This window comes from Alnus glutinosa, chromosome 12 (genome assembly GCF_958979055.1).
Source record: "Alnus glutinosa chromosome 12, dhAlnGlut1.1, whole genome shotgun sequence".
Classification (NCBI taxonomy): domain Eukaryota; kingdom Viridiplantae; phylum Streptophyta; class Magnoliopsida; order Fagales; family Betulaceae; genus Alnus; species Alnus glutinosa.
The window spans coordinates 1996314-2019612 of record NC_084897.1 but is presented as its reverse complement, the minus strand read 5'-3'; the positions used below and the strand labels follow the sequence as shown (position 1 = coordinate 2019612).

General features: G+C 34.7%; 2 protein-coding genes across 4 annotated transcripts; both read right to left on the bottom strand.

Annotated features, from left to right (window-relative positions):
* Window positions 1-2555: 2555 nt before the first annotated feature.
* On the bottom strand, window positions 2556-5649 carry LOC133851319 (uncharacterized). Of its 3 annotated transcripts, none has more exons than XM_062287671.1 (6): window positions 5537-5649; window positions 5421-5457; window positions 4130-4307; window positions 3668-3994; window positions 3295-3554; window positions 2556-3113 (listed from the first exon to the last, which is right to left on the bottom strand). In XM_062287671.1, exons 1-6 carry the CDS (start codon window positions 5592-5594, stop codon window positions 2867-2869), a joined length of 1107 nt encoding a protein of 368 aa, XP_062143655.1. In that variant the 5' UTR covers window positions 5595-5649; the 3' UTR covers window positions 2556-2866. The 3 variants fall into 3 exon arrangements, with proteins under 3 accessions (XP_062143655.1, XP_062143656.1, XP_062143657.1); XM_062287672.1 differs by having other exon boundaries at window positions 3668-3991; window positions 5537-5648; XM_062287673.1 differs by having other exon boundaries at window positions 2975-3178.
* An 11733-nt stretch (window positions 5650-17382) lies between these two features.
* On the bottom strand, window positions 17383-19715 carry LOC133852381 (transcription factor MYB11). Its single transcript, XM_062289122.1, has 4 exons — window positions 19651-19715; window positions 19411-19554; window positions 19140-19269; window positions 17383-18498 (listed from the first exon to the last, which is right to left on the bottom strand). Exons 2-4 carry the CDS (start codon window positions 19541-19543, stop codon window positions 17682-17684), a joined length of 1080 nt encoding a protein of 359 aa, XP_062145106.1. The 5' UTR covers window positions 19544-19554; window positions 19651-19715; the 3' UTR covers window positions 17383-17681.
* Between the last annotated feature and the right edge of the window lie 3584 nt (window positions 19716-23299).

Below are 23299 nucleotides of genomic sequence, written 5' to 3'. Positions count from 1 at the left end.
GAAACTATATTCGTCGAGTTTATTTTGACTTTTCTTGGAGCAACTGAGTTTTTCCTTGATTGACGTGTCATAGCCCCATTGGTGCTCAGAGGTGGACGACGTGTTATGGGTGACGTGTCGAGATGTGAGAGGGCTGAGCTTGTGGCAGAGAAATTTGGTGCGGAGGGGAAATAAACAAAACTTTACTTGGTTGAACTTTGGGATGGAACTTTTACAAATTTAAATTAGGTTTTTTTAAAAAAAAAAAAAAAAAAAATTTATCTATGTTTCATTTTGTTAAGATAGTATCCCGGTTATGGCTAAATACGGTGATCGTACTTTCATTCATTAAACTAATTGAGATTGGCTCAAAGAAGTTGTTCGAGCCATCATTTTTCAATTTGTAGTTTTTTTTTTCTTAAAAAAAAAAAAAAAAGGTTTGTTTTTTAATTTTTTTAAATATTTTCTTATTCTTAAAATTTAAGTTTTTAGTTTTTATTTAATTTTTTGTTGAATCATATGACACATGGCAAGTTTAAATTGATTTGAAGTAGATTTCAATTAGTTTTATGGACGGAAGATGAATTGAGGTACCATTTCAGTATTTCGCTATAAAAGATATATTATATACGATACGAAATAATCCCTATGTGAACAAATAAATAAATAAAGTTGTTAAAATTCAAGTACTAATAAGACATTTAACCCTAAAAATTAAGTGACAAAATTTTTATCTAAATTGGATGGAATTCTTTCAATTCAATGTATTTAAATTGACCTTTGTTTTTTTTAGTGATGTATTATGTAAGACTTACATGCTTTAAAAGATAGATATTAGTTTAAAAGACTGAATTAGATGAAACTTTGTCTATAATTACTAGTCTTATATATAACATAATTGAGTAACGCTAATGACCATTTTTTCATCCAGAAGAAACCATTTTTCCAAATTCAGGATGAAATGTTTTTCTTCGCAATGAGTGAAAGGGGACCCCACAAAAGTGTAAATGAAAAACCATTTCATCGGATGAAAAATGGTCCATAGCATTATTCAACATAATTATACCCAAATTCATTGACTTAATCTTATACGAGTAATGGTATACACACTCATTCCTACATTCTCATTTTTACACTTCCTAACGTGGCTTTTAAAATTACAATTAGATCAAAATTCAATATTGATTTATCACGAATTCAATGATAAATTTAAAAGCCATGAGGCCACATCAAAAAAATATCGGAGCAAAAGTGTATAGTATTTCTCATCTTATACGGTGTTATAAGTTATAACCAGATCTATTAAACCTATTGAATTTTGATCTAATTGTAATTTTAAAAATCATGCCAGGTAGTGGAGAAGTGAGAATGTATTTTTTTTTTGGAAAGTAGAATATCATTCATCAATTAGAAAAGCCATAATTGGCATTTATAAGGTGTCGAACTGGTGAAAGGCATTCATCAATCCACACATAATCACAAGACCAATTAACGGCTAGCTTGCCAATCGGTGCGCAACCTTTTTAGCATCTATGCTTACATATTGAACCTTATGAAATGGAAACTCATGCAACATGGTGCGTACATTCGCTATCAGCTGAGCATATCTATTCCAAAGCCTGATCGTCGCACACTGCTTGCACCACCTGTAGAGAATCCCCCTCAAATTCCACTCGTGAGCAACCCATCTCCCTGCAAAATAACATTGTCTTCCATAAAGCTGTTTGCCTCAACCACAAAAGGGTCTCGAACATAAGGGATGACAGACGCAAGGGCAGCAACTACAGCCCCATGTTCATCCCGTAGCACCGCCCCCACTCCCATCTTCTTCGTCAAATAACAGATAGCATCGTCTCAATTCAATTTGAGACAACCCATATCAAGTGGTTTCCACTGCTTCACATTCGGCCCTCCCTGTCGTTGAGGCCGTTGCTCTTGATTGGCCACCGAGTTGAAAGTTGCCATAGAGTCCGCTGCTGAACGCACCACTTGAAGAGGGGACATAAACTCCTTCCCAAAAATAACAACATTACGATGGAGCCATATCAACCGAGCAATTGTCACAGCCTCAATCAATTTATCCCCAGATAGATGCTCTCGTATCTTAGTAAACCACCCCAATCTATCTTCCGCCACAAAATGTAGGAATATAAGTGTGTGTATCATTACTCGTATAAGATTAAGCTTTTAAAAGAGTAAAAGCTCAATGAATCTAGTACACAAGCTTTTTATTTTTCCGACAGTGGCAAGCTATTTTTTGTCAAAATAGAAGTACTGGAGAATGAAGGAATATTTCTAGGGTTCAACTGAAAATCCAGTTCGCAAATCCGACTTGTTTCATGGATTAAAGAAGCCACTCGTGACAATGACCCATTTGTTACATGGATCTGGATAATTTCATGGTATAGATTAAATTATTTAATGGTATATATACTGTCATATGAAATATATTATCACCATGTATATACTATTAAATGCAACATGTAATTAATTTGAATGATCCTCTCCATTTCTCTGTTCCTTATTTCATTGGATCTACCACATCTATGGTTTATAAAGGGAAGGAAGAACGAAAATTAAAGACTTCAACATCCAAATTTAATAACAGTCTCAAATATCAGTTAAGTACATGCCTTCGAAGCCCTAAAATATCTAATAATCAATATTTTGCCACATTCATCTCTCATCAAGAGAATCATGAACATGACCTCGTTGAGAACCTAATTTTCCCGTCAGATCTCCCTAAAATACTGTCAAAATCAGAAATCAAAGATTTTGACAGCCAAAATTAGCATTCAACTCTTCATAATAATCTTCTGAATTTTCATGAAGGCTTTTGTATCGGAGAAAGTACCTAATAATGATATACATAATAACTCCATCAATATTAGGAACTTCTCTCCCTACTGGCGGGGTGAGCTTCGAGGTGCATTAAGGCATGATGCAGAATCTTTAAATCTTCCGCATATACCTTCTTCATGGACAATTCTGTTTCCAAGTCATCCAAATGACTGATGATCTGTAACCCCAAATTGCATTGAGTATAATCTTTGTTGGTCGTCACTTCAGGGGAAAAGTCTCTAGAATGCAAACAGGCTGTCCATTTGCAGTCATCCATGCTCGTATGGTTCAATCTGACAACCAAAGGCATACTCAACTGAGGAAAAAGATTATGGCAGCCATGTATTCCTACCTAACACTGACGAAAAGAAACTGGTATTATCAGCTTCATCTAATAGCATGTCCAGAACATCAAGTAGTTTTGCAATACAAGCAAGACACAAGGAAAGTCATATGATGGGTAGTATTTCTTACTTTTTAAGTATCTTTTGTGCTTTTGAGTTGTCCTTCACACTAAACAAGGCATCCACCAATCCCTCCTTTGTCCTTACAAGCCCAGCCAAAGAACCAAATGACATGCACACAGAATGTATTGCTGAATCAGCAGTCTCTGAGCCGATGTTGCTAATCCTAATGGTAACAGTTTTTCGGGGACACAGAGGACGAATTGGTAGGATGAAGTTCCTCACTGTAATTTCACCAATAGAAATTGCTTTCTTGCGAGATTCTACACTCTTTGAAGCATGCGAGTTATGTACTTATTAGACAACCACATGCAAAAGCGGGTGAGGGAAGGGGGGTGGGTGGATGATCTCGAAAAAAAAAAAAAAAAAACCAAAATATGTACCTCAAATTGGACATAGCAGCAATCAAATTCATTTGGTTCACTTGTCATGGAAGCCTTAGAGATCTCCCCAAAGACTGAAAGTTCCTTTTTCAACTGGGAAAGGCTGATTGTGGAAGGTACATTCTCAACAGAAACAGAGCTTGAACTTTTGAAGTTAGAAGCATTTATAATGGTAGGAGTACTAGAAATATTGACTTGGTTGTCTGGCTTGAGAGTAGGAGCTGGTGAAGAGTTAGCCAGTTTTGAAGAGACGTCCTTCGACCTGGGCCGACCTTCTGCAGGCAAAGACATGCCAGATGAAGATCTTCTTCCAGGTTCATTTTTCTGCTTAAAATTGAGATTCAAGGTTTGGTCAGAACTCACTTTACATTTTTTAACGAGTATTCATGAAGATTCAACTACTAATATAGAAACAATGAATACATAGCCACACAGAATCCCAACAGTACATTATATGCTTACCCAAAAAGGGTCTGGCTTTTCTGTCTTCAATTTCAGATGTGTACCTACACCTTGTGCTACTGGCACGCCTAATTCAGAGAAGTCATCATCTTCATCAGCGGAACTATGGAAGGACCACCTCAGGCTCTGAATGCCTTCTGATTGGGAATTGACCAGTGTTCTTAGGTAAGATACAGCCCTAGTAGAGAATTATCATTCCTAAAATTATTTATCTTCGCATTAAATCTATCATCCAAAAAGAAACATTATTTATTATTATGCTTTAACCAGAAATGTCCAAAGGACTTATATCTACAAAGTGCAGTGGAAATTCGGATTTAGCACTCTAACGCGGGGGGATTCAGAATACTTTAATTTGAATAATAATAATAATAATAATTAAAAAGTGTGCAGCAGTTTGTTCTTGGATAAGTTAAAAGGGTAATAAATTTAATGAAGATAATGTATATTTTCCATAACTTAAACAACCAGCTTAGCAGAATGCGTCACAATTGGACAATTGTGAGAAGAGAAGCATTGAAGCTTTTGATGGTTATCAAAAGTAAAACTCTTCCATGGCCGACTCTAGTACAACAATCTAACTGATAAGGTCCACGAAGACTATGCAGAGTAGAAATCAATAAAACAAGAAGCATTAAAGCCCTAATTATCATACTCCATTGGTAAAACATTTGTACTCCAAACGCGTGCTTCCTATAACTTCACTTTCTTCCATCAATTCTTTCGTAGTCAGTTCAGTTTCCAACAATTTACAAGTGATATCAATATTATATATTGGGTTTTTTTGTAAAAATTAGAATCATCAGCCATCATGGCCTGAAATACAAGCACTTTAATAATTAATTTGGGCAAATTAGGGGCCTAGGGCCAAAACTCAGAAATTTTCAGCTTCCTTTGTATTTGTATACTAACTCTACAACGATTCAATCAAAATATTGAGAAATGAAAATAAAAATTTGCTAAAACCCATCCAACTGCTTCCGGAAAATGAGAATTTTCAATATAATCTAATGTCCAGTGCACATTCAGCAATTAGAGAAGAGTCTGACTAGACCAGCTAAAACACCTGACCAAGCTAAAAAATCCTGAGCATTCAGCAAGTAAACAAGTTTATGCACACCTGTATATACACATTCAAAAATGCATCACAAAACTAAAACCCTAAACCCTTTTGATATTTTGCTCAACCACCATCATTTACGCACACAAACATACACATTCACCAACTAAAGCACTAATACAGAAAACAAAAAAAAAAATAAACAAACTCGTGGAACTGAGCTCCAAGCACCTGGGCATCGCGGAGCGGGAAACGACGCCGTGTTCACCTGCGCATGTTGCCACTTTTCAGAATCTAAGATGCGAAAATCTTGTAAAATAAGAGGGAGAGTTGGGGTTAGGGTTTACCAGTTAACAGGGCAGAGAGACAAGCTCGGAGTCTAGGCTTCATAGCCTTCATCGTCATCGTATGCGACCGTACAGTTTTGTCTTTTCAATACTAAGTTAGGCCACTGAGACCTCGTCTAAGTTGGTCCTTCTTATCTAATCTACGGAGCCCAAGACCAAGCCCAAGACCAAAATAGTAGAATATAATACCAAAAAAAAAAAAAAAAAAAAAATCACTCACCTAAACAAGCCCTTTATTTTTTTTTTTTTTTTTGTTTTTTTTTTTAAGTACAACGGGAGAACAACAAAACAAAAAAATTAATGAACTTTAAAAGGGAAAGTGGAATCCATTCCAAAATATGGAAGGATGGTTCCAGAAAGCAAAGAGCAAGAAGAGGTGGGAATGCAGTTAGAAAAGAATTTAGTTGTAGTCTAATTAGTCACATAGTGGGCGCAGAAGTTTGCACTTCGATTAATAGAACTAGCTGACCAACTAGTTGAAGATGGGATAGTGGAAAATAAATCCGAGAGAATAGATGAGATACGCCAATCTTGAGTGATTGTCGGATTGTTGATGGCAATGTTGACTATGAGAGAATTACCTTCAAAAATAACATGAGACAGCTGTATTGAAGAGCATAGTTGAGCAGCAAGAAGGGCAGCAGAAGCTTCTCCATACAAGGGCATGCATGGTGGACTAAGTTTAGTAATACTCTTGAGAATGAAACCATTTGGATCACGACATACTATTGATTGTATTGAGAAATTAGTTCAAATGACTATGTCGTAGTTAATCTTGAAGCAGTCAAGATCGGGCTTCTTCCAAACTTGCTTCATTGAAGTAGTTTTATTATACCAAGCAGAGAAATGAGTTCTGAAGACTTGATTAACTTTAGAAGATACAGATAAAGCATTTGGAATCAAGCCTTCATGAAAGGCCTTATTACGCGAGAACCACATCCAATCACAAGCAACCATAGCAAATATCTGAAAAAGGTGGGTATCCACAAGAGGAATACCAATCGTCCCCAGATGCAAAATAATATTCAACCAGCCAGACATAGAAGAAATATGCAATGCTGAAATATCCATAAGCCATAAAGAATTTCTCCAAATGACTCTTGAAATAAGACAAGAGAAAAATAAATGAAACAGGGAGTCATTAGAATAGGAGCAGAGAAAACAAAAAGTATCCAACCCATAATGTATGGATAAAGAAATACGAGACTTTGTTGGAACAATATTCCAAACCATTTTTCAGAGGAAAAGTTTAAGCCAATGATTAAGCTTAAGTTTCCATAGGCCTTTCCAACTAGTAGGCAACACTGGAGAAAGTCAGAGAGGCCTATGAGCAGTATAAAGATGATGAGCTGATTTTGTAGTAAAACACCTTGAGGAAGAAGCCGTCTATAGAAGAGCATCAGAAAGTGTTCTAATTTTGATACGTAAAATCTCTACCACAGAAGAAGAATCAAACAAAAACTTTAGAAGAGACAGATTCCAGGTCAAAGAATCAGGATGGATAAGATCTGAAATTGCTAAATGATGTTGAGCAACCAACCCTGGGACCCGTGGAGTAGGATGAAAATTCGGCACTATGGGAATCCATTGAGAAAACCAAATAGCTAGAGAACTCGAGACATGTGGAACATAACAAGAGCCTGATTTTAACAGGGGAACAATAAATTTAATTCCATTCCACACATAGGAGCCCGAACCCAAAGGACTAGAGATAAGAGAACCATACTTGACATATTTTTTCTTGGAAAAGAGAGACCCAAAGACAATCATGATTTGAAAGAATTTTCCAGCCAAGTTTGGTAATAAAAGATACGTTGATGTCTTTTATTAAATGAAAACCCATACCGCCCTGATCCTTAGGTAGACATAAGGAATTCCATGATTTGAGAGTAAGATTACGATTTTTTCCTTTGGGAAAACCTCACCAGAAGTTATTGAAAGCTATGTCCAGATGATGGCAAAGAATATCTGGGAAAATAAATGAACTCATTGCATACGAAGGAATAGAAGATGCCACCACTTTAAGTAGAATAGACTTTCCAGCTTGTGAGAGGATTTTAGATCTCCAACCTTCAATCTTGTTGTGTACTTTATCCAGAATATCCATAAAAAAAAAAGACTGTTTAGATCTTCCAAAAGACATAGAAAGACCCAAATACTTTGCTAAAAGTGGAGTTTCAGTATCGGGAAGAATATCCAAAACCCTTAATTATTCCTCTCTTTTGGGAGGAATGCTTGGAAAATAACATTTTTTTTTATTGTGTTTATTACAAAGATAATAATAAATAAATTTTATTACATGAATGACCATAGTCGAATATCATTCAAAGGAGATGTCAAGTTCTTTTTTATTTATTTATTTTTTATTTTTTTGTATGATGACCAGGAATCAAAGGCAATGTCACTTTGTGTACCTACTTCGAAAGATAAACTTTAGGCCCATGTAACGCACCCTAACCCACACTGATTGGTTAAATCTGGCTTTCGCCAGGGGGGTGGCCCTGAGGAGTTGTTTGCACCCAATGAAATTTGAACCTTAGACCCAATGGTTATGCCACCAAAGTCCCTTATATTTACCACTTGAGCCAACCCCTTTGGATATTTTTTTTTTAATTTTTTTTGTAAATGTCTAAAGCAAACTAAAATACTTTTGTATTCGAAATGAAAGTTTTTTTTTTTTAAAAAAAATGATTTTATAAACATGCAACTTTTGTATATAATTATAATTTATGATTAGAATGAAATTAAGTTTAAAATTTGTCTGCTTTAATTTTATATAAATGCGCTCGCATACGCATAGAGGGACTATATATATTTTTGTAAGTTTGAACATGATGCAAAAAATAATAATAAAATATATATATATATATATATATATATATATATATATATATATATATATATATATATATATATATATATATATATATATATATAAATAAAAGACAAAAGACAAAAAAAAAAAAAAAAAAAACCTCTGTCTAGCTAGAGGCTAGAACTGAAGGTACTCTAGAACCTTTGTCAATTGTATGAAGATAAAGTCATAAAAAAACTATTGCTAGCTAACAAAAAAGAGGCCATTTACTAGTAAACTTGAGAAAAAAACAAAAAGAATTAAGAACTATGTAGAAAGTTTAGGGACTTAGTATTTAGAGCATTTTCGGCCGTAGTGACTATTTTAACTATTCAAAATACTCATTTTTTTCATTTTAACTACCAATTTTTCAATACAAATTTTAATAGATTATCTATTAAACTTTATACTTACTTTAAATATTAAATTTTAATAATTTTTTTATTATTTTTTAAAACAAAAGGAGAAGAGAGAAATAAAGCATTAAACAAAAATACAAGAGAGAAAAAAAATAAAATTAAACAAAAGGTTCAATGTGCTACAATAAACATTCAAATTAATATGAAAGTTTAATGTAACAAAATTTCATTTTGAAAGGTACGCTGAAACATTAAAATGGTTCATAATAGCTACATATAACTATTATAAGCTATTTAGAGCCTATGTAACATAGATATAGTGCCGGCTCTACCCTTAGGCGACTTAGGTGGTCACCTAAGGCCTAAAAAAATATATTTGTTAAGGCCTAATTATAGTATAATGAGACATTTAAAAAAAAAAAAAAAAAAAAGGAAAAAAATACAATTTAACCCCCTCAACTACCATCGATTATCCGGATGGCACTTCAAACTACCAAAGTTTGGATTCCGGCCTCCCAAATTACCAATTGCTTGTTTTTTGGCCCCCTTTGTCAATTTGTGCCGTCTAAATGGATGGAAAGTAAGTCATGTGCCGCGCACACGACTTTTTTAACCCAAAAGCCCGAAAATGCCCCTCTTTTTACACTTTGAAAATTCCATTTTGCCCTTCTCCTTACACTTTGAAATACCCATCTCCTCACCCGAAAATACCCCTCTCCTTAAAGTTCGTGGCCTCCCAGCCGATGAGGATGGACTTGTCGGAGAATTCGTCGGTTCTTTTTATGCCGAAGAAACCTCTGGTTTCTGCCCAACTCTTTCTCTTGCTCTCCTCTTTTGGGCTCATGTCCTAGTGATCTAGCTGTGTTAGACCATGTTCCATGGCATTTGGTGCAGACCAGTTGGATTCATGTATCAGTTGGAATTTCTATAGTTCTGGCTTTTGACTGCCATTGTCTATATTCAAGACCACTTGGGATGGGAAGTGGGTTTTGGAGTGCTGGCAATTCTAATGGTGTTTTCCGCCTTGATGTTCCTGTTGGGCTCTTCTCTCTAATCGTGGCTTACCGAAGGGAGTAAAAGCTTCTCAGTGACCGAGCAAGGTGAGGCTTCTATCCAGAATTTTATTTTCTCTTTTCTTGGCTACTAACCAGTTGCACAAAGAAGAGCAAGAAGAGTGTAAATGAGAGCTTTTGCTTGGTAGAAAAAGAGAGAGACATAAATGGTTTTCAAAAAGTGTAAGCCCTTCCCTTCTACCACTACTAACGAATCATTCAAAAGAATAAGCTAACAAAAATGAAGTAAAACCTTTGAAGAAGAGATGCTTACCGAAGTTGCATGAAAACAGGGGGTGTTCTTCCTCTTTTGTTTTCTCCTTCAAAGAGACACTGACCGAATAATTTTAGGGTCTGTTCTTAGAGTTTCCTTTTCTTTTTCTTTCTACAAACCGAACACCTACAGAGGAGAGGCGAGTGAGAGTATTTCACGGACCCATTAGTGTTTTAGGTGAAGATTTTGCAAGTTATTAGTCTTTTCTTTTCCATTTATTATGTTCATATATTGCCTTTTTTTCTTTTTTATTATGTTCATATAGTAACATATATTAATCCTTTAAGAGAAACAAAGCTTCCAGGCATCACTTTTTACTCTACATACCACCTAATTTTTTTATGGACAAATAGATAGCAGCAAACCAAGGTGTTATTGCCATTGGCATATATGCAATGAAAGCACCTACAATTATTAATGCATCCCGTCAGTGGGAGATATAAATCTTACTTTATTGGATATCAGGATCTGATATAGATTCCTGGACTAGATTTTGTTTTGATTATGTCTTTTATGCAGCTTCCATATATTATAGAGCGATATTCACCATTCTTAGAAGGCATATATGTGTCGGAGATGGATGATTGGGCCTGTGTGAGTGGCAAAAAGAGAAGAAATCTTGCTGACAGCTGAGGAAACTTTCAGCTTGCAAAAGCATGCCTTGCCTTGATTAAGAAGTTGAGCAGTTAGCATCGACCGTTGATCATTGTCATTGCTGTTCGATGCCAAGCCGATGGTGTCTTGCAGATTTCTACAACCTGGAAGTTGCTACTTTCTATTTCTTCTTGTAAGATGCAAGTCATAACAAAAAATTATGAATTCTGTTCCCCTCTGTTTTCATGTTCTAAAACAGAGGATGTTTTGTTTTCATGTTTGTGCTAGCTTCCTATCTCTTATTCTCTTGTGTAATGTAAGTCCAAAACCCCTTTTGCACATAACCTTTATTGTACCGTCTTTTTGTATTATGCAGCTGCTTTTACCACAGCCTTTGATTCACAGCAACACAAAGTTATAGTGACAGGAAATGTCACAGTTGAGACCCTGATTCGAGAGCTGCTTAAAACAGGGAAAGTTGGGTAGTTTTGAATTTCATATGATAATTTTAGAGGTATAGTGGTCCCAAGTCCATTTGTTATCTTTTCCAATGAATTATTAGGTTTTTGTTTTCTATCAAACTTGAAGACATAAAAGTCTTGCAGGAGAAACTTTTTGAACCACATTCTTTTCCTGTCTTGGTGTTTCTTTTTTATTTTTTACATTTTCTTACTTTGCAGGTAGAGGCAGAACTGAGCAGAAGAGGAGTAAGAAGAGTTCAAGTCAGCATCGTGTCAGCGACTCAAACTCATCAAAGAGATTACCAAGGCACTCTGTTTCCTCCACTCAAAAGGACTCGCTCATGGAAACTTTCTGGGCATTACAAAAAAAAAAAAAAAAAAAAAGAACATTTATGGATGGTTTTTTTTAGACGGGTTCTAAAACCGTCTAGAAAACAAATTTCGTAGACGGTTTTTTTAAAACCGTCTGTAAAAAATTTATTATTGATGGTTTTATTAAACTGTCTATAAAATTTCAGACGGTTTTAACTAAATCGTCTGAAAATTTTCATTTCCAGACGGTTTTAAAAAAACCGTTTATAAATTTATGGACGGTTTTTTTCTAAACTGTCTGAAAATATTATTTACAGATGGTTTAGTGAAAATCGTCTGAAATTTTATAGACGGTTTTTACAAAATCGTCTGTAAAAAATTTTCCCATCAATCCGCTTGAAGCCCCTTTATTTCACCATATCACTCCGATTCCTTTCTCAACCAAAATCACAACTGTTCGATTGCAACCTTCACGCACAATCCCAAAATTTCTCTCGTTCTTCTTCTTCCTCTGGCCCAATCCCAAAATTTCTCTCGTCGCTCTCTGTCTCGCTATCTTACTAATCTTTCTTCTTTTGTTGTTTGTGTTTTTTTTTTTTTTCTAGAAGATGACGACTCACCCCACCGCCGCATGACTCGGTCGCCGGTGACGGAGATCTAGGCGTCGAGGTCTCGCCGAGGGGCTGGTTTTGATGACGTGGTGACGGAGATCAAGGCTTCGAACTCCGATCCGCTCCAGTCCGGCTTTTTGGAAGATGGGGTTCGATCTTCCACTTTTTCTCCCCTTTTGAACTTCTTGGAACTGTGTTGGCCGGATTTTAATTTTGGGTTGGATTTTATGGGGGGAGGAAGGGGAAGATTTCGCCAACCCTTGAAGAAGTTTCCGGCGAGGGAGAAAAAAAAAAAAAAAAAAAAAAAAGTTTCCGGCGAGGGCCAGAATCAGAGCATTGCCGGCAATGGAAAAAAAACAAGGCAATAATGCCGGAAACGAGAAAAATTCTGGACATATTTAGAGATTCTAGACGATAATTAAGAAGTAAGAAATAAATTGAGAGAGGAAAAAAAAACAAAAAAAAATAAAAATTATTAAGTCTGGACAGTTTGGACCAACCGTCTGGAATTCCGGACGTTTTTTTTCAAACTGTCCAAAAATTCATTTAGCGATTCTATATGCTAGACGGTTTAAAACCGTACAGAAAAAACTGTCTCAAATTGATTCCAGACGGTTTTTTTTGGCATTTCTGGACGGTTTTAAACCGTCCAGAATTTGGTGTTTTTTTGTAGTGGGGTATGGCTTAATCGGCCATTGCTGGCAAGCAAGGGGACGTGTTTGGGTTTGGAATGCTCTTGGTGGAAGCCGTTGTCAGAAAAAAGAAGTTGGACGACCGGAGGCGAGGGAGAGATGATGGGTCCATTGGGGTTTGCATGGAGCACGCATGAGAGGGAAGAAAATGCATTTTCGGGCTTTTGAGTTAAAAGGGTCAGATGTCACTCACGTGACTCACTTTCCATCCATTTAGACGGCACAAACTAACGAAGTGGTTTAAAAAATAAGCAGTTGGTAATTTAGGGGGCTGTAATCCAAGTTTTGGTAGTTTGTGGTGCCATCCAGAGAATCGATGGTAGTTTGGAGGGTTAAATTATATTTTTTCTCCAAAAAAATTATATTCTAGTGAGATTCTAGTAAAAAAAGAAAAAGAAAAAAGAAAAGACGAAGCATTATCTATTTATCTCTTTTTTAGGAGAGTCTTAAACTCCCATAAAAAATAATAATAATAATAATAATAAAAAATTCAGATGCCATGAACAAAACTATTAATACCAAAACAAACGGTCATTAATTATCTCTACTTTGGAAGATTTAACTCCAACAAAAATTATTGTATTAGAACACAATAAGTTGGCAAAAAAGAAAAGAAAAGTGCACTATCTCACACTTAGAAGACTCTAGAACTTCCACACAGGGGTGGAGCCACTAAGGGCCTTGGGGGGGGGCCTGGCCCCCCAAGCCCCAACATTCTCCCCCAAAAAATTTTAAAAAAATTTTAAAAAATTAAAATTTTACCCTAAATTTTGTTATTTTTTCTAATTTTGGCCCCCTCAAAACTTTTTTTTTCAATTTAGTCCCCCCAACTTGGGAGGCTGGCTCCGCCCCTGCTTCCACGTAGAAAAATCAACCATCAAGTCCAAAACCACAAACATGAAGTTTTTTTTTGTTGAAAAAAAGAAAACACCCAAAACCACAAGCATAAAGTTTTTTTTTTGTTGAAAAAAAGAAGACACCCAAAACCACAAGCATGAAGTTTTTTTTGTTGAAAAAAAGAAGACACCCAAAACCACAAGCATGAAGTTTTTTTTTTTTGTTGAAAAAAAGAAGACACAAATCTTACTCTCCGAACAATCTCTCCTACAAATTACCAAAACCACTCTTTGAAATGCTCTACAATTTTCTCCAGCAGCCAGATGATAGGAAAGATCGCCGTAGCAGCTTGTCCGCTTTATTACCAGCCACCTCTCACCTCCTCTTTGCCTCTCCTTCAGCAATCTCTCGTACCCAAGGTCGGATCTGCAACTTTTTTTTTCGATTTCTTTTTGATATTTAGAGGTCTTCTAGACCTTTCTTGAAGTTCTTCCATAATTTGCTTTCAATATTTTACTCTCTCAGGCTTTTTTCTTTTAAGGCAACAAGATATAAAGATAAAAAAATGCACAGCCAAACCTTTTCGTTTTTGTATATTTTGGTCATGACTCATCAGGAATGTGTGGCTATTGAATAGCCACATTTCCTCTCTTTTTTCTGGTCATTGGAGAGCTGGGACCATAATCCAATTTGGGGGGCATTGTTTTTTCCCTCTCTCATATGACAACTTTGTCAACAAAAAAATAAAAACTTTTAAGTACTTAAAATAAAACAGAAATATGAAAATTTTAATTTTTATTGAATAATAAAATTATGTAGAAAAAAAAAACTTTTATATAGATTTATTACCTACCAGCGGTATAACATTGAACATGAGAAGAATAATTTTAAATAAAAATAAAAATATTTATTTAATATTTAAATAAAAAGGCCTAATTTAAAATTATTGCCTTAAACTTTAAAATACATTGAGCCGGCCCTGAATAGATATTTAAATTATACAATTCTGTAGGGATTAGAAATTCATGAACGGAGACAAAAACAAAAAGACAAATTATAGGTGGCAATGTGACATTAATAATCAATTTATTTTTTACTTTTATTTAGGTTATTTTATTTGGCATATATTATGCCAAGATTAAGGTAGTAGTACTAAAGATATTTCTTATTCTAAAAAAGATAGTAGTACTGGAATTAATTATTGCGTGGAAAGTTAAGCGGTAGGCCATATGCGTGAAATTTGATTAGTGTAGTACTGAAATTTATTTGGGGTGGGACCTTTTTTTAGTCGAAGTATTAATTAAAATGTAACACATTAATTTTAAGTAAATAAATTATTCTAAATTAGATTGGATTTTTTTTAAAAAAATTATTATATTAAATTTTTATGTCTTTAAAATAAGTGATTTTTACAAGTATTTTTAAAGATGCATATGAAAATCACATGCATGCTTTGTAAATTCTATTAAAAATGTTTTTGTAGCTAGTTTATTTTTATTGTAAGTTTAAATTTAAAAATAAAAGAACTTAGATTGTTTGCACTCAAAAAGATTTGAACCATAGACCCGATGGTTATGCCACAAAGGTCCAAGGTATTTTCCACTTGAGCCAACCCCGTTTAATTGTAACTTTTCTTGTAAATGTCCATAACAAATTAGAAAACTTTTATATTCAAAATGAAAATTCTTTTTAAAAGGTAATTTTATACACTTGTAATACAATTATAACTTAGTATCAAATTAAGTTTAGAACTTGTATACTTTTATTTTACATAAATGTGCGCGCACACACAAAAAAGAAGTATACATTAGGTAGATTCAAACATCCACGCAAAAAATCTTAGTTCCGTCCTAATTACGGCATTGTGCATTATTTATTTTATTATTATTATTTTTGAAAGAGATGCACATGGAACCATCCACCATATTTATAATCACAGTACTATATATGTTTTCTATGGCCATGACTAATTCAGAAGGCTAATAACCTCCCTTCCCTCCCCTCCTCGTCTTTTGTAGGAGAATTTTTTTGCTGAGTGAAAGTCAAAAATAATTAATGTAATATAAAATAAAAAAAATTTATATGAAAAAATAAAAAAAATTTGTATTATAATGGGTTTTTTATTTATTTAAATAAAAAAAATTATTGATGTGATAAAAAAATAAAAAAAATTAAGAATATTTTAAAATTTTAAAAGGTGAAATTAGGGAGAGGGGTGGGGAGAGAGTTATTAAACGGGTCAATTATGTCCGTCGGAAAATTGTGAAAGCAAAAACACGAGCAGCTGTCAATGTCGTTTAAAAGTGGTATAAACATCAAGCTGACAATGACCTTTAAATTTGTCGATTTCTAGGACGGCTGAATGTGCCTGATGGGCATCTGCCTCTGCAACGAGGGCTGCATGCAAGTGGATGGGGGGGGGGGGGGGGGGGGGGGGGGGTGTCATTTCAGCTAGCATTCATTTTAGTTACGCAGGATTGAAGGTGTAGACGGTAGAGTGGCAACGTGTGCAACGTACCAACAAAAGAAGCCAGGGCCAACGTTACATACGTACCTGCATTTGTCCATGCATTTATGTCCGACGTCTCTAGCATTCATTTCCCGGCCGGTTGGCCAGAGGATATTTTGGCCGGCCTGTCGGAATGCGAATTTGGATGAAATTTCAATCGATCTTCTTAATTACAATCAAATTTGCTTTTAGTAATGATAATATATAGTTGTTGCTGAAAGTTCAATTTAATTTGTTGGTTTTAAGGTTTTTAACAATAAATTTTGAAAAATTTCCACTTAACCGTATGAACTTCCTTAACATTTTGTAATTATTTTTTAAAATTTTAAAAACTTTCAATTTAGTGTATTTATCTTTCATTTTTTTTTTTCAATTTCATTAATCCGTTATGATTTTTTATTAAATTTTAACAGATGGGTGTTAAAATATAAAAAATTACAAGAATTTAAGCGTTGATAAGGATTTAATGGAATTTACAAAAATACTCACGCCTGATTTTTTATATATATTTAAAAAAATGTTAGTATTTTTGAGAAATTTAATAGGATTTAAGGAAAAATCCTAATGGATGGGTGATTTTTTTAAAAAAAATAAAATAAAATAAAACATGAATTCACTAAATTTAGAGGGTTTTTTTTTTTTTTTTTTTTTTTTTTTAAATTTTAAAGTTTGTTTATTTGCATGATCCACTCCTTAAGTATTTATTTTCCAAAAGTATGATCCACTCTACTCTCGAATTACATAACTAAGATTTAGTTGGCGCATTAAAAGTTTGCTGGACATATATTACTACAAGAAATTTTGTCATTAGCAGCCAACTTGTTAGCGACAACGTCCCAAACGTCGTCGCGAATATGCTATATATATATTTATAAAAGTCACATTCTCAACAACCTTGTTGCTCATTCGAGAATATCAACGGCGACTCAAGGTTGTTGTTGATACGCTATATAAAATTTATGTTAAAATACGATACGTGTATCAACGAAAACTCTAAAATTGTCGCTGATACGCTATTTAAAAAAACGTTAAAATATGATCACGTGCGTATCATCGACAATTAATGTCATTTCTGATATGTGGATGACATCGAGGACGTCATTGCTGATATGTTATTTAAAATATATGTTGCAGATAATAACATATCAGCAACGACAACCTTTCTTTACGGAACAACTGCGACCGTTGTTAGCAATAACATTTTGGTCATCAACGACGCCTTTTTGTCATCGCCGATGACCGATTTTCTTGTAGTGTATGGAGAATAAAAGAATACACATCCACCATATTTTATTAATTATAATCAACCTCATCAGAAATGGATACAACTTGAGCATGATTTTTCTAAAGGTAGGCACGTTACATAACCATTTGAGGGACCCAAAGTACGTAGACCGACAAGGAAAAGGATCATAGCCTAGGTTCATTTACAGCGCTCCTAAGAACAAAATTGATAGAATTTGAGCGTCTAATTAAGTAGTGCTCTAGTAATGAAATTTCACATTAATTAACACAAAGAATTAGTGACAGAAAGGATGTCTCAACGACTCTCACCTGTAAACATTTACAAGCAAAAGATCGAGAGAATATTCAGGACAGAAGCCAAGCCAAGATAGCATCTTGTTTGTTAAAATCTATCTCTCCAAATTGATAACTATCCCCTTCCAAATTATCACTCTCCCACAACAAGGATAAACTTTCCTCTTTTTCATCCCATGATATCTCATTCCCTTGAATAACACCCTGCTCCCACCCCCAATTATCAACCCCATGATCAAAACCTGAAGTTTTTGAAGAGCAATACCATTCCCCGCCATGGCCATCTCCATTTGCACTGATGTCCTTGTTTGTACACGTAAACCCACTGTCTCTGTCTCTATCCTCACTACAACCCATGACGACATCATTACTTTCTCTCCCCTCATTTAAAGTCAAAACCCCATATTCCAGCAAACCATTGTCCACAATGTCATCAAAACACAACAACCCGCCATCAATTCCTTCCTGAAGAGCAAATGGTCCTAAAGTTTCAGTCTCTTTCTGATCACTGGCGCACAGCATTTGGCTTTCTCTCTCTTTATCATTCGTGTCTGGATCCAAAACCATGCAATCGTCTATGGCGGGTGTTGGTGGCAATGGGATTGCTTCAGTTGGATTTGGAGTAGTAGAAACAGTAACATCTTTTTGGAAGTACTTCTTGTTCTTCTTCATGGCCCTTCGACTGGTTCTACCGCCTCTTCTTTTAAGAGGAATATCCGGCGCCTTAGCCAAGTTCATGATCGTGGGTAGGGTTTGATCACCGGAAGGCCTCCTGAAAGTTAGAATCTTTCTGCTCAAGTGAGAGTTCCAGTAATTCTTTATTTCGTTGTCCGTTCTTCCAGGCAATTTACTAGCTATTAGAGACCACCTGCGTTTATTATTAAAGGTTAATAATACTACTTATTGGTTATAAAATTAAAAAAAATAATAATAATGATAGTAGCCTTATTTTTTCGTTTTGTCTATCACATTATATCTGTCAAATTGTTGAACAAGGGAAGTAATTAATTTACTTTTTAATTCTGTCTTGTAACTAAAAGTGCTCTCATCGTTAAAAACGTAAAACTTTAATTAAGACAATAATAATAATAATAATAATAATAATAATAAATACATTTATTTATATTAAACTATCAATTTTGTCGTTTCTCTCACTCAAGTTGCATTCTTTCCCTACGTGCAATTAAGTGTTGACATAGACATATACTCATATAGTCACATAAGTAGGAAAAAAAAGCCAAGAAAGGGACAGCGGCCAAAAAGAAAGAGCTAGAAAAGATGATCGACAAACACCATTATGAATTGAGTTCGTAGGAAGTAACCCATTATAGCTGGGCAGAAATCTTTATAAGGGGAGAGAGAGAGAGAGAGAGAAGGAGTTTCTTGATTTTTTGTGTTCATTTGGTCGTGAAGAGGAAAAGAAAAGGGAGTTTCTTTATTTTTTTTGTGTTCATTTGGTCGTGAAGATCGAGGAAATGGCCTAGAATGCTGCAACGACAGAGCACCAACCTATTTCCCAAAGAAGCATGCAACTTCACGATAATCTCGTCCTCTTCAGAAGAAATGTTTCCCCTCTTCACGTCAGCTCTCAAGTAGTTAATCCATCTCAGCCTACAGCTCTTCCCACACCTCAGCAACCCTTGAAAGAAACAAAAACAAAAACACCAGAATCAAAACCATGAGCATATATATATCGGACAAAATGATCTCATGATTTGAAATAACAATATTAATGATCGAAAACAAGAACCAATTATATATTAACTTGCATTTTAATTACCTGCATTCTTAGGCAATGACCTCCATGACCCTTCCCCATTAGCCTGAATATACTTGAGCAAGGTCTCATCCTCCTCTTTAGTCCACCTCCCCTTCTTCAACCCCACTTTCTCACAGCATGGAGCCCTACCCATTTCCCTATGCACTGCGAAGTGATGGATCAGCCGGTTGACTAGTAGAGAAGAAGACTTTTATGCAAGTAGCTAGATTTCTATAAGCAAACAAAAACTACAAGTGTTACATATTTATAGAGAGAGGGTCGCAGCCACGTCGGTGTGGGGCTATGATGCGATATATGTGTGGTGGCCGATTCCGCCACGAGGGCCATCTGTCAAGGCCACAGTCGTGGCTTCTCTACGGTCGAGAGCCTCGTGAAGGGGCTTCACTCTCCACGTTGCAACCCCCCTCGTATAAACACACGTATCTTTGTGCCCCGCTTTTATTTTGTCCCTCCTTAAATTTTGTACGGTGGTGCCCACCGGTGGATCGGTCAAGATTTTGCTTCATCCAGCAAGATTAAAAAATAATTTATTAAAAATCTTTTAACAATATTTAAAATAAACAATTCAACAAAAATTATTTATCCATTAAAACATATAAAATGTAAGGTTCTCGATCTCCTCAACTATCACTTATTTTCAAAAACTAATATGGAATAGGATTTTTTCTAATTCATTAAATAAAATAGAAATTATTCATTTCAAATGAAAGATCAGGATTTGAAGTTGATGTATCTAACGGTATATATGAAGTCAATGTTAACACATCTTTTAAAATTTTAGATATTATACATTTTATTTGAAATAGAGAGAATTATGTTCCAACTATATATCATATATGGGTGGGTGGCCGCGAGATACCTCCAACTTATTTTTAATTAAATATAAAAATATCCGTAATTCTCTTATTTCATAAATCATAGGTTGCATATTTACGGTCAAATTAAACCTCATATTCTACACTCATCATATCATCAATAATTTTATCTCTACCTGATCATAACGTACGTATTCAAAAAAAAAAAAAAAAAAAAAAAAAAAATCTACCTCCAAACGTATCGGGAAAGGGACTAATCCCTATTAAATAAATGTAAAGGGACGTGCAGGAGACAATTCCAACAATTGAGAATATTCGGATTCAAAAAAAGAAAAAAATAATCGAGAATATTCATAGGTATAGTATATTGTCATGAATTTGTTATGCTACGATATAAAATATTTAAGGGAGACAAAAGGCATATATCTTAGGCAGTATATTAAAAAGACAAAATCAACAATCAATATAGGGATGCCTTCTCCACCAACTATTTAATGTGCCCTTCTACTTAGGGGTGTGCAAAATCCGCAATCCCTGCCCCGCCCCGCCCCACAGCACCCGCCCTACCCCGCCCCGCAGAGGACCGGGTTTTCAAGTTTTTTTGCGGGTTAGGGTCTTAATTTGAGAAATTTATGCGGGGCGGGGCGGGTTGCGGGTTTAGCCTTTTAAAAAATGAGGGTCCCCGCCCCGCACCGTACAAAGGAGAAAAAAAAGAAAATAAAAATAAAAAATAGGTCCACTAGCTCATTTCATTGTATGAGAAAATATAATTTTTATGGTTCAATTTCATGGGATGTTAAAGTGTACACATTTTTATTGTATTGTTATTTGAAATAATCTTTTCATTACTTCTGAAAAAGACAAGAAAATTGATTAAATGGAATAGTGAAATATTATAACTTTTTATTCTTTACATTTATTCAATTATGCTTTGTTGATGGGAGAAAATAGAAATCATGTTTCTTAGAATTTTATCTTATAATTAATAGGGCTTTTAGTTTAAAAGACTAATCCCATGGAAAATGTTCTTGAATGGAAATATGAATTTAATTTTTTATTTACAAAACCAGTATTTTTTTGAATTTTTATTTTTTTCCAAAATAAAATTAAAATTACGTAAATGCCACTCAAAATACCCGCCCCGTCCCACAATACCCGCAATCCCCGCCCTGCGCGAACCCGCCCCGCAGTGATCCGCCCCGCACGGTTAGTCTTTATCAAGTGCGGTTTGCGGGTTGTAAATTTCTAACCCGCAAAGGTGCGGGATGGGGCCAAAAAAGGCGAAAACCCGCCCTACCCCGCCCCATGCACACCCCTACTTCTACCACTGCCTTGCCATTGCTTTTATCTCTAAGAGTACTAACATGCATTAACATCGAGGACTTATCTAAGAACACGTTCCTAACTCCTATTACAAATATCTAGTAAGAGCTTAAATGTTGTTGATGAGTGCCACACCTATTTAATTATTGATGTGACACCTCTAATTTGCTTTTCATACCTATAAAATACAAATTAATGCTATATATTTAATTTTTATTTCATTCTTATTCTACTGAGTTGATGTGACAGTTTTCATTATTCCTATTAAAAAAAAATCAAGAACTGATGAACACTGCTACATCATCCCAGTAAGAGAAGAGTTTTGAGTATTTAAAACTAGTAAAAAAACACAAGGGAAAATTAAACCAAATAACATGTTTAGCATAGATTATATATGGGGGGAGAAAATGAAACTTATAACCACCCCAAAAAAAAAAAAAAAAAAAAAAAAAAAAAAACGTAAATATTAATTACAACCCCCCTAGCTAGCTAGTTGAAAGATCCTAAAAGTTAGAGGGACCTAACCTTCACAGGGGCTGCATTTAGGTTTAGTCTGAACTTAGAAGCAAGGCTAGCTAGCTAGCTGCTTGTAACGATAATGAATGCCATTTTTAAGTTGATGTAGTAGCTAGGCAGCTTCAGATGGATGGCAGAGTGTGAGTGTCCGATTTTCCTTATGTACGTGGAATGAGGTGTTAGACTGTTAGTTACGTTGTCGGTCTAATTTAGGTGTTCCGATTGAGATGCTTGTATTTAGCTCTTATGAATTTTCAAAACCTATCCACATCCTTAAACACCAGTAACTTTTTGTACGTATACATAATTTCCTACAAAAATAAATAAATAAATAAATAATAATAATAATAAATCATATTAAGAGCATTTATAGTAGCCTCACCAAATTTTACTCACCAAAATAATTAAAAATCATTTTTTTCTATTCTGGTGAGTCACTTTATTAAAATTCCCCCGAAGCCTCACCATTTTAACTAGTCAATATTCACTATTTCATTTAAATAATAATTTTTTCATATTTATTTATTTTTTCTCTATATAATCTTTTTACAAAAAATCATTCATATCCATAAAATTAGGACATTACCTTGTGAGAGATGGGAGATGTGAGAAGAAAATGAGAGAAAAAAAAAAGAAAAAAGTGTGCTAATCATGTGAGAGAGAAATGTGAAACAAAATTTGGTGAGTGAGTTGTTGAGTGAAAATGCCTCATCTAATTTGGTTAGTAATTTCAGTCGTAAATTTTTTTTGGTTAAAATGGTGAGGCTGCTGAGAATGGTTTTTCAGAATTTTCATCAAATTAGCTCACCAAAATAACTAAAAAACTATCTTGGTGAGGCTACTAGGAATTGCTACATATCCATCTGAAGCTAATTGTATCATCTACGTCATCCATCTGAATTAAGCTACCCAGTACATCAACTTAAAATGGCATTGATTATCGATCGTTGCAATTAAGTAGCAAGTCTTGCTTCGAAGTTCAAACTAAACCTAAATGCAGCCAATATGTCAATCTCTATGACTTTTACGCCGTCTTATTTTTGAGGTGCTCATGCTTGATTTTTTTTTTTTTTTTTTTTTTTTATTTATTTTAAATTATGGTGATTCAACAAGACATAATAGGAAGATTAAGGCTAATTGTATATATCCTGTATCCTTTGCATAGAGGAAGGCCCGTTTGGTAATCTTTTCTGTTTTTTTAATAGGAAAACTTGTTTTCGAGACAATTTTCAAAA

Bases quoted from the DNA above. Each gene is read 5' to 3' on its own strand.
- LOC133851319 (XM_062287671.1), bottom strand. From the start codon at position 5,594: ATGACGATGAAGGCTATGAAGCCTAGACTCCGAGCTTGTCTCTCTGCC. The intron at 4,308-5,420 runs GTGCTTGGAGCT...ATTCTCTACTAG, and splicing joins TCCCGCTCCGCGATGCCCAG to GGCTGTATCTTACCTAAGAA. The intron at 3,995-4,129 runs GTAAGCATATAA...CTCAATTTTAAG, and splicing joins AAAAGCCAGACCCTTTTTGG to CAGAAAAATGAACCTGGAAG.
- LOC133852381 (XM_062289122.1), bottom strand. From the start codon at position 19,543: ATGGGTAGGGCTCCATGCTGTGAGAAAGTGGGGTTGAAGAAGGGGAGG. The intron at 19,270-19,410 runs GTAATTAAAATG...GTTTCTTTCAAG, and splicing joins GTCATTGCCTAAGAATGCAG to GGTTGCTGAGGTGTGGGAAG. The intron at 18,499-19,139 runs GTTGGTGCTCTG...TAATAAACGCAG, and splicing joins CATGCTTCTTTGGGAAATAG to GTGGTCTCTAATAGCTAGTA.